At 56.9% G+C, this 13,285-nt stretch overlaps 1 protein-coding gene across 2 annotated transcripts; it reads left to right on the top strand.

The window, feature by feature from the left end:
• Positions 1 to 261: 261 nt before the first annotated feature.
• On the top strand, positions 262 to 12,758 carry VASP (vasodilator stimulated phosphoprotein). 2 transcript variants are annotated; one of them, XM_055311729.1, is made up of 13 exons: positions 262 to 610; positions 6,992 to 7,163; positions 7,257 to 7,422; positions 8,460 to 8,553; positions 9,045 to 9,094; positions 9,226 to 9,467; positions 9,621 to 9,721; positions 10,327 to 10,378; positions 10,533 to 10,572; positions 10,770 to 10,815; positions 10,971 to 11,061; positions 11,726 to 11,783; positions 11,909 to 12,758. In XM_055311729.1, exons 1-13 carry the CDS (start codon positions 606 to 608, stop codon positions 11,944 to 11,946), a joined length of 1,155 nt encoding a protein of 384 aa, XP_055167704.1. In that variant the 5' UTR covers positions 262 to 605; the 3' UTR covers positions 11,947 to 12,758. The 2 variants fall into 2 exon arrangements, with proteins under 2 accessions (XP_055167704.1, XP_055167703.1); XM_055311728.1 differs by having other exon boundaries at positions 263 to 610; positions 10,530 to 10,572.
• Positions 12,759 to 13,285: the final 527 nt, after the last annotated feature.

The following is a 13,285-nucleotide window of genomic DNA, read 5'->3' as shown; positions in this document are numbered from 1 at the left end:
GGAGGGTGAGCAGGAATTGTCCCCATTAAGATCCTCCTAAGAATTTCCATCGTAGGAGCGAATGAGCGATCAGGAAGGATCCCTTGCCCTCCACCAGACCTACCCCCTAATTTGGGGGTGACCCTCAGCGTGCATCCCTATTTCTCTAACGTTGGGGAAGAGGTAAATAGCGGAAGTGTAGGGTTCCGCGTTGCCCTTTTAAGCGCCCTTCACCACCCCCCACCGCCTAGAGGTGTCCGCGGCCCCTTTAAGGCGCAGGGCATTGTGGGTGCGGGGAGTGGAATTTTGGAACGAAATGTAGCGAAGAGAAGTACAGTAGTAAGAGTAACGTTGTACCCGCCGCCGGCCGAGGGGGCGCGCCGGGGACGGGACGCCGCACCCCCTTTCTGCCGCAGGGACCCCCGATCAAACCTCCAGAGGGAGGAGGCGCCTGAGGACCCGCCCCGGCCCCGTCCACGTTCCCCCCCAGGAAGCCGGACTCTATGGGGCGGGACCCTGGGGGAGACTGAGCAGAACCTGGAGCCAGCCCCGAACCCCTGAACCTTGAGCCAGGGGCGCCCCGGGAGCACCCACCCGTGGGTGCGCCGCCCTCCCGCTGAGCAGCCATGAGGTGAGCCTCGAACTGCCTCCAAACCCTTCCGCGCTCCGCGCGGGCTCCCCGCCCCGCCTTTGTCCCCCTCCCCCAGCTGGAATTTGGGGACAGGGCACTGGGGGCCTCGGATTTGAGGCCGAGCCCCCTTGGACGAGTTCCAAATACTGACCGCTTCGCCATGACGCCTAAGGCTCGGGTGGTGCCTCAGAGGTTCTCTCGGAAGCCCTCAGATTTGGGGGCGCCCCGAGGACTCCCGAATTTCTTAGACTTTTTCAGAGAACCTCCAAGTTGCCAGATCCTGCAGCATGGAGGCCAGAATTAAGGCAGGGCTCAGACTACCCCCCAAAAATCTCAACTCGGGCTCCGGGAGGGATTGAGGGGACCGGGTTGGGGGTCCCTGGGACCTGGAAGAGAGATTCGGGACGTAGACCTTGGTTTGCCGGGTCTGCCTTTACGTGGCGCTGGAAAAAGCCTTCCCAAGTGGGACCTCGCTTCTTAACTTCGGGGGCACTTAACCCCTTAAATTTGGGGGGGCTCTCGTCCTCCGGTGGAGGTGGGTGCAGACGAACCCACGGACCCGGACAGCCTCGAGGGTCTGGTTGGGACTCCCCTCCCCCGCCGCTCCCCACCCACCTTCTGTCTAAAAGAAGCGGTGCCTAGGACCGAGCTCCAGCGCTCGGCGCGGAGGGCGGCTCCCCGGCCTCGGGCCAGGAGGGCGGCCCCGCGCCCCCACCTGTGCGTCCTGGGGAGGGAGGGGGCGCGGCAGCTGCGGGAAGAGGGGCCTTTGTCTTCCTGACTCACCTGTCGAGACAGCTGGTGTTGGGGGGGCGGGCAAGGAGTGCTGTGGGCCGGCTGCTTTCCCCACCACGCGCCTCCCCTTGCTCTCACCACCGCCCCCCTACCCGGCCATCCAGAGCCGTGGGGTTGGGGGGGGGGGCTGTAAAAAGCTTCAAGGTCATAGTCCTCTCCCCCTGGGACCCAGGCTCCCAAGACAGTCCCAGACACCTTCCCAGGAATTTAATCCTGGGGGTGGGGGGCCCAGAGGAACCAGGGATTTTTGTCTTACCGGGTCGGACCTCAGAACTCCTGGGCTCACCTGAGGGCGGGGACGGGGCGGGCTGGGAGACCGGAGTAGACCCTCCCCCACTCTCCCCTCCCCCGGCCCCCCATAATCTCTCCCTTGGGGCCTGAGCCTGACAATACTATCTCCCTTCCTCCACTCTCTCAGGGACTTCCTGCCCCCAAAGCCCCCAGCTTGAGGGGGAGGCCCCCCGAGGAGGACTGGGGATTAACCCCCTGGTGCCCACATCCTCCCACTTCCCCCCACACGCCCCTGCCCTCTGACATCAAGAGGCGCATTGCCCTTTAGGACCATTAGAGACCCCCTCCGCCTGTGTTCCTTCTGATGTGAAAGTGTTGGAGCATTTGGAGTGAGGGGGCACCCACGGACACCCACCCTCGAGGTCTCCCGCCTACCTACCCCCCATTATAGCCACATCCCTCCGAGGCCTGCCCCGGAGAGGGGGCATTTTGGGGGGAGCCTGGCTCTCTCCCCTCACCCTCTTCCCAGGGGACCCTCCTCTCCCACTGCTGCCCCCCCCCCGCCCCCCCTCGCGTTTCCGGTCCCAGGCACCCTGGAAGGCGGATGGCGGATGTCCGAGTTAGTGCTGCCTCACTCACTGTGAGACCGTAAAAGGGCAGGAGCTGTGTCTGGGCCGGCCTCCCGCCCCCCCTCCCCCAGGCCCGGAGGCCTTCGCCCTCCCACAGGGTCCCCCTACTGTTGGCTGTGGCCAAAGCTCCCACCTCCTGGGGGTGGGGGGGCGGTGGGCAGGAGTTGAACTGCTGGGCCTCCCACCGGAGGGTCACCCGCACCTCCGCGAGGGGTCTTCCCTGCTGATGGCCACGCCCAACTCGCTGCGCTGCGCCCCCTCTTCCAGGACCTCTAGGATTCCAAAAGACCCCTGCCCCTCATGAGGGCAGCCGGGGAAACTGAGGCTTTCCCTAGATCCCTCAGGCAGTGTTGAGGGAGGGGAGGGGACTGGGATCCTGCGACTTGACTTCTGTCTGCTTTGGCTGGGCGAAGAGAGGATGTTAAAATGGAAAGTTACAAGATATAGTTCTTTTTCTCCCAGTTTGACAAATATTTGTTAAGTGTCTGCTGTGTGCGAGACTCAGCTGGGATTCTGGGAAGGCTCAGAGAGGGGGCAGAGGTCTGAGAATCTCAGGGCAGAGGGCTGCAAGCGGTATTTAGGTCCATTTCTTTCCTCTTCCAGGAATGGTAATTATATAGTAATTATTACCTTACAAAGTTGTTGTTTTTTAAATAATAATAAGAGACCATCTGATCAAACATGTGCTCTGTGCCAGGCACTGTATTATTCTGACTGCCCCACCTCCATGGGTCAACTGAGACACAGAAAAATTAAGCAAATAACCTATTCAAGTCAGTTTGGAAGTAGGCAGCTCTGGATTTGAATTTAGGGCAGTCTCCAGACTATGATGCTATTACAGAAAAAGGAAAATAAAACGTTTTAATGGTATAAAAAAAAAAAACAAGTAACGTGTTTGCACTATGTGAACACTTAAGATAATGCAGATAAGCAAGAAGAATCTTTTACCTTCCTGTTCATTTATGAGAAACTGAGGCTTATAGGGAAGGAGCGGCTAGAGTGAACCCACACAAACCCAAAGCCCATAGATCTGGTTCTTTGTACAGGGTTGCTTCAAAGACTTGCAGTTTTGGAAGGGTTATAGTTGGTGTGTGCATGGGGGTTTGCAGGGAGTGCATTACAAGTTTTATGGTATAAAGAGACTGTGGGGTAAATCCTGAGGGGGGAATGAAGGGGTGAAGGGAAGGGCAAGCCTCTAATCTGGAAGGCTTGAGTAAACCAGAGTGACTATGCTTGATTGCCTCCAGTGATGAGAAACTCTCTTTCTCAGTTAGGACGTTCAGCTCCCTCATGCAGAGTGTGTGCCAAGTCCCAGGTCCTGAACTTAGGGCTTTTCTTATCTCTTTCAATCCTTACAGCAAACCCAGTGAATTCTGGTTTCCAGGCCTGGAAACTGCAGCTTAGAGAGGTGAAGCCACATAGCAAGGGAGTGACTTGAACCCTTTGTCATCCACCACATGTTTTCCAGAATGCAGGGACTTCCTGGGGGAGGCGCAGGGTGCCGGTGGGGGAGGGTCCTGAGCTGGCTGAGAATTAAGACTCTCTCCTGGGAAATTGAGGGAGCAAGACCCCAGGAGCCCCATGGGAATCAGGCGCACCCCTGTTTCAGACCCACTCCCCGCTTCCTGGGCTGTGGGATTTTCCATCAAGCTTTTACCTGGTTTAGAGTTTTGGTTGTTTTGAACTTAAGTAATGAATTGGTGTTTTCTAGGTAATACCGCCCAGAGGTTGGAAAAGAAAAAAGAAATGAGCAATTCAAAAGCGTAAACAGCACTAAACATCCATTTCCTCCCTCCTTCCTCCGGCCCCAGCTGCCCTCTTCCTAGGAGACAGCCTCTGTTAGTCTCCTGAGAAGCTTGAGAAGCGGCCTCTGCTTCTATCACCTCATTGCCTTGTGTGCGGATATATTTATATCCTTTCACCTTTTTTTTTAAAACCCCTGATATGCACCACTTTATACCTCACCTCTTAAAAGATTCAGCCTAGCTGTTTCCTCATCTTTAAATGAGGTTGAGAACTTGGGTAGACCAGGGTTCAAATACGAGCCCCTCCGTGTACTTGCTGAATGACCCGGGACAAGCGTCTTGACCTCTCTGTGCCCATGGTCATTCATCCCTTAAAAAAGGGTAAGTGCCAGAGCCCGTGCCATGAGGTCAGGTGTAAATTGGGGCCCAGGACCCCAAACAGTGTCCGGGACTCAGGCCAACCCATAAACATCAGCGCCTTTGTTAAGAGTTTTTCCTTTTAACGATTAATGACTCATTAGCTAATTTGGCAACTAGCGAGTACCTACAATGTGCCAGGCACCGTGCTAGGTTGTGGGGACATAGCAGGCAGATGGAAAGAAAAAGAATCTCTGCCCTGACAATTTGGTAGGGGAGACAGGGGTCTCTCAGGTAGGATCCCTGCTGTGAAATACGGAACTTGGGACCAGAAGGAGGAATTTTTTCAGATAGGGTAGTCAGGGAGGGCTTCTCAGAGGAGGTGACGTGGAAGTGGAGACCCCAAGGAGACAAGACTAGGTTGAGGAGGAACAAGTGCACAGGCCCGAGGGGGTGATCTGTCTGGCATGCTGAAAGAGCGGCACGGAGCCCAGTGGGGCTGGAACAGAGCAGTGGGGCTGGAACAGCAAGCTTGAGGGAGGGAAGAGATGAGGTCAAAGATCCCACAGCTCACACAAACCACAGAGAGAACTCGGCTTTTAGTCTGTGGGGAGCCACGGGAGCTTTCCGAGAAGAGGAGGGACCCGATCTGACTGGTGTTTTAATAGGATCCTTCTGCCATAATGGGGACACTGTGGCCTGGAGAGGGGCAGGACCAGCCTGGGGTCACTCAGCAGACGCCCAGTTCTCCAGCCCTGCCAGAGACTCAGCAGGACAAGACTGCTTGGGAGAGCAAAGTGCAGCCAGGGTGGGGTAGCAGCTATAGCCTCGGGCGCCTGGCCAGAGTCTGCCCTGGGTGTGGGTAGCAGGTGTGGGCGAGGCCTTAACCCTGCCCTGCCAAGGGCAGTGGGAACCAGAAACAATCCCCGAGGCTGCACTTGTCTGGAAACAGCACCTGATATTTGCGTAGGGCCCACGCAGTCTTGGGGGGTTAAGACCGTGGACTTGGGTGCCAGGTGGCCGGGCTTCAAATCCTCGCTCTGCTGCTTACCAGCTGTGTGATCAGGGCCAAGTCGCTCAGCCTCTCTGGGCCTCCATTTATAGTCCTCACTTGCAAAACAAAGATGAACTAGTGTCCATCTTGAAGGGCTGCGGTGAGAATAAAATGAGCATCTCTTTGGAAAGGGCCTTGAGTGCCTGACTCGCTGAAGTGCACCCTAAGAAGGAGGTGCTGCGGTTGTATAAACTTGTGGGGGGGAACGGGGCTCAGCTTCCTGGCCTAGGAACCAGGAGCTGGGTCAGCTGAAGGGGCTTTCCCTGCCCTGCCTTTTACCACATCAGCGTCACGCCCCGGCCTCGGCCCTCGGCCCTCGGCCCTCGTGGAGACAGCCCATTGCTGGGTATAATTTATCTCCCCGGAAACCTCTCACCACCTACTTCCTCTTTTAAGGAAAAAGTCTGCTGGGGGTGGGGGTGGGGACTAGTGGTTCCCCCTGGTCTGTGTGTGACCTTGGGCAAGTCACTTCCCCTCTGGGAGCCTGAGTTTCCTCACTGGGGGGAGGGGACTTGGAACCTCTCCAGAAGGACTGGTGGGGGCTCCGGAGGGATGTGGCTGTCTGGCTCCCCAGTGGTGTCTGTTCAGGGGACCGTGAAAGGGATGCTGACAGTTACTAAGCACTCAGTATGTGCCAGGCATTGTGCCAAGTGTTCTGTGCCTGGACTCCATTTACTCCTGCCACTGCCCCAGGAAGGGGGGGGGACTGTCATTTTCCCACTTTGCAGGCAAGGAAGATGGGTACAGGGTGGGGAGGTCGCTTCCCTGAGTCATGGAGTCAGTGTCTCAGTGAGGACTGGAACCCAGTTCTGTGGATGTCAGATCCTGAACTCTGAACCAGTTTCCTGACCCCTCCCTGCCAAAGCTGAGTCAGATGTCACTTTATCCAGGAAGACCTCCCTGACCCTTGGGCCGGGGCTGGCACTGTCTGGGGACAGGACTGGCTCCTACCCCGGAGGGTGGGGCCGGGGCTGTCTGGATCATTGCCCAAAACCCAGGCTCGACAGAGCAGGGAGCGTCTGCTGGTGGCCGCCGGTGCCCAGGGAGCCGGATGGATGGGGCGGAAGAGTCTAGGCTCCTGCATCCATGCCCAGCACCCTGTGGACCTCACCCTTCCCCTCCCCGCGTCTCAGCTTCCGCTGGGGACTGGAGCAGGCAGTGAGGGCCGGGGGGCTGGTCAAGCACCCTGGCAGAGACAGGGAAACCGAGGCTGAGATCAGCAGGGGGGAGCTAGTCCCGGAACTCCTGCTCGGTCCCCACCGGCTCTCTCACCTGTGCACCCCTGCATCTGCCTGCCTGTCTGTCTCACTCCCTTCTGTGCTGTCTCTGTTTCTCCAGCCCCTGCCTTTCTGTTTGTTCTCTCCCCTATTCCAGATCTGTCTCTGTCCACCCGTCTGCTTCTCTCTCCCCATCTCTGCCTCGGTCTCCCCGTCCGCCTCTCTCCTTCCCCCCACTCCCCCCCACATCACATGCCGGGAATCTCTGAATGTCCCCAGGTGACCCAGATGGAGGTGACTGGCCTCTGGAGGGTGCAGGCCGTGCCCCCTCCGCTAACCCGCCCCCCCCCCCGCAGTGAGACGGTTATCTGCTCCAGCTGGGCCACTGTGATGCTTTACGACGACAGCAATAAGCGATGGCTGCCGGCAGGCACGGGCCCCCAGAGTTTCAGCCGCGTCCAGATCTACCACAACCCCACGGCCAATTCTTTCCGGGTTGTGGGCTGGAAGATGCAGCCAGAACAGCAGGTGAACCTCCGCCTCCCTCTCCCTCCCCCTCTCTCCCTCCGCAGGCTGCGCCCTGCACCCACCATCCTCACCCATCTTTCCCCTCCTGCCAAGGTGGTCATCAACTGTGCCATCGTCCGGGGTATCAAGTATAACCAGGCCACCCCCACCTTCCACCAGTGGCGCGATGCCCGCCAGGTCTGGGGCCTCAACTTTGGGAGCAAGGAGGATGCCACCCAGTTCGCGGCGGCCATGGCCAGCGCCCTTGAGGCTCTGGAAGGTGAGAGTGGGCAGCGGGGAAGCACGGAGCCCTGCCCGGGGCCGCCGCTTCCCCACTCGCAGATTAGCCCCCTTCTCACGAACTGCTGTTGCACCGCTACCGTGGGAGGATTATGGTGCGGACTCTGTAGAGGCGCCTGTGTGCCCGGTGCGCACCCGTGTCTAAAACACACCAATTCCTAAGGGTGCGGCCTGCTCCGTGAGTTTTTCCCCCGGTGACCGCCTCTCCGATCCAGATCCTTCCAGCCCCTAGAAGGCTCCCTGTGCCCTTTACTAGATCCCCATTGTAGTGGTGGGTCATCAGTTAGTTTTCTGGCATCACTATTAAGAGAAAGCTCTCCAGCTGGTATTTCATAGACGTGAGCATGCACACGCATCCCCTGGGCATGGGGGTGAATGCAGATCCTGGTTCAGTTGAGCTGGGGCATGGCCTGAGCCTCTGCATTTATAACCAGTGCCCTGGTGATGACAAGGCTGCCACTCCATGGGCACAGCGGAGCGAGGCTTTAGGAAACTGCTGTGCATCCAGGGTCCGGGAGCAGAGGTATTTGCTTCCTGGAGAAGCCTCAGTGCCAGTGGGGAAGGGCTTGCTTGGCTGGGGGCATAGAAGAGTATGGTGGGTGGTTCAGGTTGCAGGAGCCAGAGGCCTGGAGGTGGGTGAGGAAGAGGCTCCCAACCTTCCAGTGTTCTTGGGTTGGGGTCTGAGTGGCGGTGACAGTGGTTAAGAGCCTAGATGCTAGAAATCAGCCTGAATTGGTCTTGTTCATGCAAATTCTGGTCTGCAAGACATGGGCAAGTGACTCAGGAAAGTTCTGGGCTTTTGCTCGGCATCATCACAGCACCTGCCGCTTATCGGCTCAGTCAAGGGAGGCCAGTGCTGCCCCTCATCCCACACCCCAGCCCGAGGGTCAGACTCTTGGAGAAAGAACGAAGCCAGTGCCTCTGGCACAGATTCCTGGGAGAGCTGAGTGAGAGTATCATGGGGTGGGGCTGAGTTCCGGGGTTGACTCACCACACTTTCCAACTCTTACCTTCCAGGAGGGGGGCCTCCGCCACCCCCACCACCTGCAGCACCTCCCACCTGGTCTGTCCAGAATGGTCCCGCCTCAGAGGAGGTGGAGCAGCAGAAAAGGTGGGGCCAGCCCCTGAGTGGAGAACCCTATCAGCACCAGAGTTCTAGGATGTTCCAGAACCCCAGACTCCCAGAGTCCAGAACTGTCCAACTTTCAGTTTCCAGAATGTCCCTACTCCCAGGGGGCTAGAAATGAAGGGCTTTCAGGAAACCCCACCTCCTGGAGTTCAAGAAACTCCCATACCCAGAGTTGCAGAACCTTCTGACCCCTCAAATCCCAGCCCCCCACATTCCCAGAATCCAGAAGTTGGCTGTTTAAAAGATCTTGGGCATTTTGTAATTCAGACGTTCTTGACAGTCTGATGACAAGAATGCTAACATCTTGGTCTCACTCTGTCCTTGCCCTTCCCCCCAACTCCTTCCCCGGGTCCCTGGGGGAGGAAGGCGAGGGTGGGGATTGGCAGTCAGCCTCCCTGGAGATCTGGGAGGGGGGGGGGTTGCTGGCCATCCTTGGGGCCCTCAGTGATGGCAGCTCTATCACCCCTTCACAGGCAGCAGCCAGGCCCACCGGAGCACCTGGAGCGCCGAGTCTCCAATGCAGGTGATTGCTCAGTGGCCTTGGGGGATGGGGACGGGGGTAGGGGGATGACCTCCCAGGGAAGGGGTGGGCCAGCTGGATAGGAAGGACTAAGGCTCCTCTCTTAGCACCCTCCTTTTCTGTGTTTCTTCCAGGAGGGCCTCCTGCTCCCCCAGCTGGGGGACCGCCCCCCCCTCCAGGACCTCCTCCTCCTCCGGGTCCCCCCCCACCCCCTGGTGTGTCCCTCTCAGGGGGCTCTGCGGCAGGGCACGGAGCAGGGGGAGGCCCACCCCCTGCGCCCCCTCTCCCCACAGCACAAGGCCCCAGTGGGGGGGGAACAGGGGCCCCCGGTCTTGCAGCAGCCATTGCCGGAGCCAAACTCAGGAAAGTCAGCAAGGTGAGGGGGCCACGTATGGCTGGATGTGGGGGGATGGCCCTGATGGGATGAGACCAGAGTTGCAGGGGTCGGAGGGGGGAGTGGGGCCACAGGAGGGCCAGGGGGGCTAGGAGGCCCACCCATAAAGCCCCTTCTTCTTTGTCATTTCTCCAGCAAGAGGAGGCCTCAGGGGGGCCCTCAGTCCCTAAAGCAGAGAGCACTCGAAGCACGGGCGGGGGGCTGATGGAAGAGATGAATGCCATGCTGGCCCGGAGGTGAGCCTGAGCCTGGAGCCTGGAGCCGCCAATGCCTTGGAAAGCTCTGGGAAGAAACCTCTCAGACCTGCAGTTAGCACCTGGAGATTCCAGTTCTGTAGGGCCAGGTTGGGGGAGGGCTCAGATTCCCATCTGGTTTGTTTCTTTGGGTGAAAGTTCCTTCTGTGATAGGCAGGTTTGGGATCGACAGTGCTGGAGATTACATTCTCCCGCGATGGCTGAGGTTTGGAACCACCTGGGGGTAGCCTCCAGAATGTTCTGAAACCCTGAATTCTAGAACCTGAGGAGGTCTCCCCTTAGAGGAGATCTTGCCTCGGAATCTTGGAAACCCAGATTCCTAGAATCCCAGCCATGTAAGATCGAGAATCCTCCACCCTTAGAGTTTTGTGATTCCCAAATGTGAGAATCCTAACCCCCCTTCCCCCTACACACACACCCCAGTTGGAGAACAGCACTCTCTTTAACTTCTAAAACTCCAGTTTCCTTACCCTTTGAGGATTCCAGAACTCTACACCTTAGCATCCACCTTTCTAGAACTCTGGTAAGAATTACTGAGTGGCTGAGGGAGGGCTGAAGTCATCTGTTTTTGCCTGTCCCTCCTGCAGAAGGAAAGCCACACAAGTTGGGGAGAAACCCCCCAAGGATGAATCTGCCAATGTGAGTTAGGGGCTCTTCCTGCCAGGTGCACCTTAGGCTGTACCATTCGGGTAGGGATACTGGGGAGGGCCGGGGTGTGACAGGAACGGGGCGGGGTGACGCCAAGGCGAGGATCAGCCGGCGGTCTCATGGCAGTTTTATTTCCCACCAGCAGGAGGAGCCAGAGGCCAGAGTCCCAGTCCCAGCCCAGAGTGGTGAGTGGAGCCTGTCTAGCCTCTAGGGCCGGATGCCCTGTTCTCAGGTGGAATGCCCCCTCCTGGGGGAGTCTGCAGGCCATGCTGTGGACTGTAGTCCCTTGAGACCCTTTGAACAGGGGCTGATGAGGCTGTGGGGAGACTGAGGCGGGGCATTCCTCGTTCCTGATCTTCCTGGTTTGTTGCCTGTCCCCCAGAAACTGTGCGGAGACCCTGGGAGAAGAACAGCACAACCTTGCCAAGGTGCGCCATCAGTGCTGGGTCCCTCCCCTCCCATAAATAGATGGATCTGTCACCTTTGTAGGAAGGGACACCAGGCGACCCTTGGAACGGGAAGCAGGGGAGGCCGACCCTTTCTCTAACCTCATTTCTGTCCCAAACCACACTGACTCTCCTAGGATGAAGTCCTCTTCATCCGTGACCACTTCCGAGGCCCACCCCTCCACGCCCAGCTCCAGTGACGAGTCAGACCTGGAGAGGGTGAAACAGGTAGCTTGGCGGGGGTGGAGTGGGGGGTGGGGGGTCGGGTGTTGGGAGGCCCGGGCTAGAAAGGAGCCACAGGTAGAAAGGAGATTTGGGGCCAAACTCCGCCATCCATCTGCCCTGTGATTCTGTTAAAAGGCCTCAGAAACCTCAGTTATCCAGCCTGAGAAATGGAGAGATTGAATCAGGTCAGGGATGACACACATACCACAGCCTCCTTTTCCAGCGCCAGTCACAGACCTTACTAATCTATCACTGCACTCATTCCTGATGAGCACCCAGAGTCCTTTCCAGCACACTAGCCCCAGACAGCACCAATCAGAATTGGCAGGAGACAGAAAAATATTTGCCAGCCCTAATACTGGATGCTCTCCAGTCCTTTTCATCTGGCTCCAACGATCCAGAATTTTCCCTGAGAATTCTCCAGTCACTCTCTGGCCTTATCAGTGATGTCACTGTGTGTGTGTGTGTGTCCCCCGCGTGTGTGTTGGGGTGGGTAAGGGTCTTGAACCTTCTTCCTCTGGCCCTTATTAAGAAAGGGGGGGGGGCTTTCTCTTTAGAAAGGGGGGGGAGTTATTTTTAAAAGGGGGCTTTCTCTTTAAAAAAGAGGAGCTTCATTTCTGCAAGTCCAGGGTGCCCTTCCTGATTGGTTGCACCCCATTATTTCCAGGAGCTTCTGGAAGAGGTGAGGAAGGAACTGCAGAAAGTAAAAGAAGAGATCATTGAAGGTGAGGTGGTTTTTGAATTTTAAACATTTGTTTTGGAGGCATCACGTCTCCTGGAAAGGGCCCTGTGTTGGAAGGGAAGGCGGAAGAGGCTCTGCCCCTGACCCCTGCTCCTTGTTTCCTTCCAGCGTTTGTCCAGGAGCTGAGGAAGCGGGGTTCCCCCTGACCACAGGGCTCCAGAAGATCCTGTATCTCCTTTCTGCACACCCCGCCTGTCACCCCGCTTTCCCTGCCTCAACTCAACTCGACTTGGAATTGGCTAAAGACCACACAGGAATGCATCTCCCCCACTCCCTGTCCTACTTGGAAAATACCAAGGGGGTGTGGCTCCGTGGCCTCAGGGCCACACCCATACTGGCTGCTGATTGGCTGGGGAGGCCCCCACCCTTTGCTCCCTTTGGTCCTTCCCCTTCGCCATCCCCTTGGGGCTGGTTCCTCTGTTGGGGATGTTCCAAGTGACCCCACAGTAAGGGGGAAGGAAGGAGGGAATCTCACATTCCCTTGTTCTAGATTCACTTTAACGCTTAATGCCTTCGAATTTTTGTTTTTTTAAGGAAAAAAAAATATATATATATATTTAGGTTTTGGGGGGAAGGGAAATTTTGTTTCTCTTTCGTTTTGATAAAATTGGGGTGTGGGGAGTTTTTAAATGCTATGCCCAGGGCTTGTCCCCTTTGGAGCAGCTATTTAAGGGGGAGGATGTCCCACCAGGCTGGGGGCACCTCCCCCACCCCCACTCCCACCCCAGGGAGCTCCCTTCCCTTTGGCTCCTTCCCCTTTTCTATGAGGAATTAAGATGCTATAACTTTTTGGAACCTCAGTTTTTTGGTTTTTTATTTGGGTAGGTTTTGGGGTCCCCCTGGGGAAATAAGATGAGGGAGAAAGGAAAGGGGGAGGAAACCTCCCCTCTCCCACCTTCACCTTTAGCTTCTTGAAAATGGGCCCCTACCGAATAAATCTGCCTGTTTTTTATAAATACGAAGATTTCTGGACTGATTTGGAGGGCTGCTCTGATGAGGGTGGAGGTGTGTGTGTGCCCCTCCAGGCAGTGATCTGCCTTCCCCTCCTCCTCCTTCCATCCTGTATCTGCTCCAGTTCCCACAGGCTCCGACAACCAATCTGCCACCCTGGAGAAAGCTAAGGATAGTCTCGCACAGTGTGGCATCAGGCAAGTCCTGTTGCTACTCCTGGGCCTCAGTTTCCCCATCTGGGAAATGGCTTGTGGGATGACTCTGACCCTTCCAATGGGAATCCTCCCAGCTTCTCTGCTAATTCCAATGATCCTGTACCCATTTTGCAGATGTACGCCATGGTGCTCAGACACATTCTTAAAGATGACTTATTTACCCCAGAGCTCCTTTAATTATAAAATATTTACATCTTAAAAAAAAATAGAATTCAGAAATCACAGAGCTCACATACACCCTCTTCAGGGGTTCATTGGTTTGGTAGGGGGTGGGGGGGTAGATAACACTGCCTGGTTGGAATATTCCATTTGGATGCGG

This window comes from Nyctereutes procyonoides, unplaced genomic scaffold, assembly GCF_905146905.1.
Source record: "Nyctereutes procyonoides isolate TBG_1078 unplaced genomic scaffold, NYPRO_anot_genome, whole genome shotgun sequence".
In the NCBI taxonomy this organism is placed as follows: Eukaryota; Metazoa; Chordata; class Mammalia; order Carnivora; family Canidae; genus Nyctereutes; species Nyctereutes procyonoides.
The sequence above is the reverse complement of the archived record's forward strand: the minus strand, read 5'-3'. Positions and strand labels throughout refer to the sequence as shown.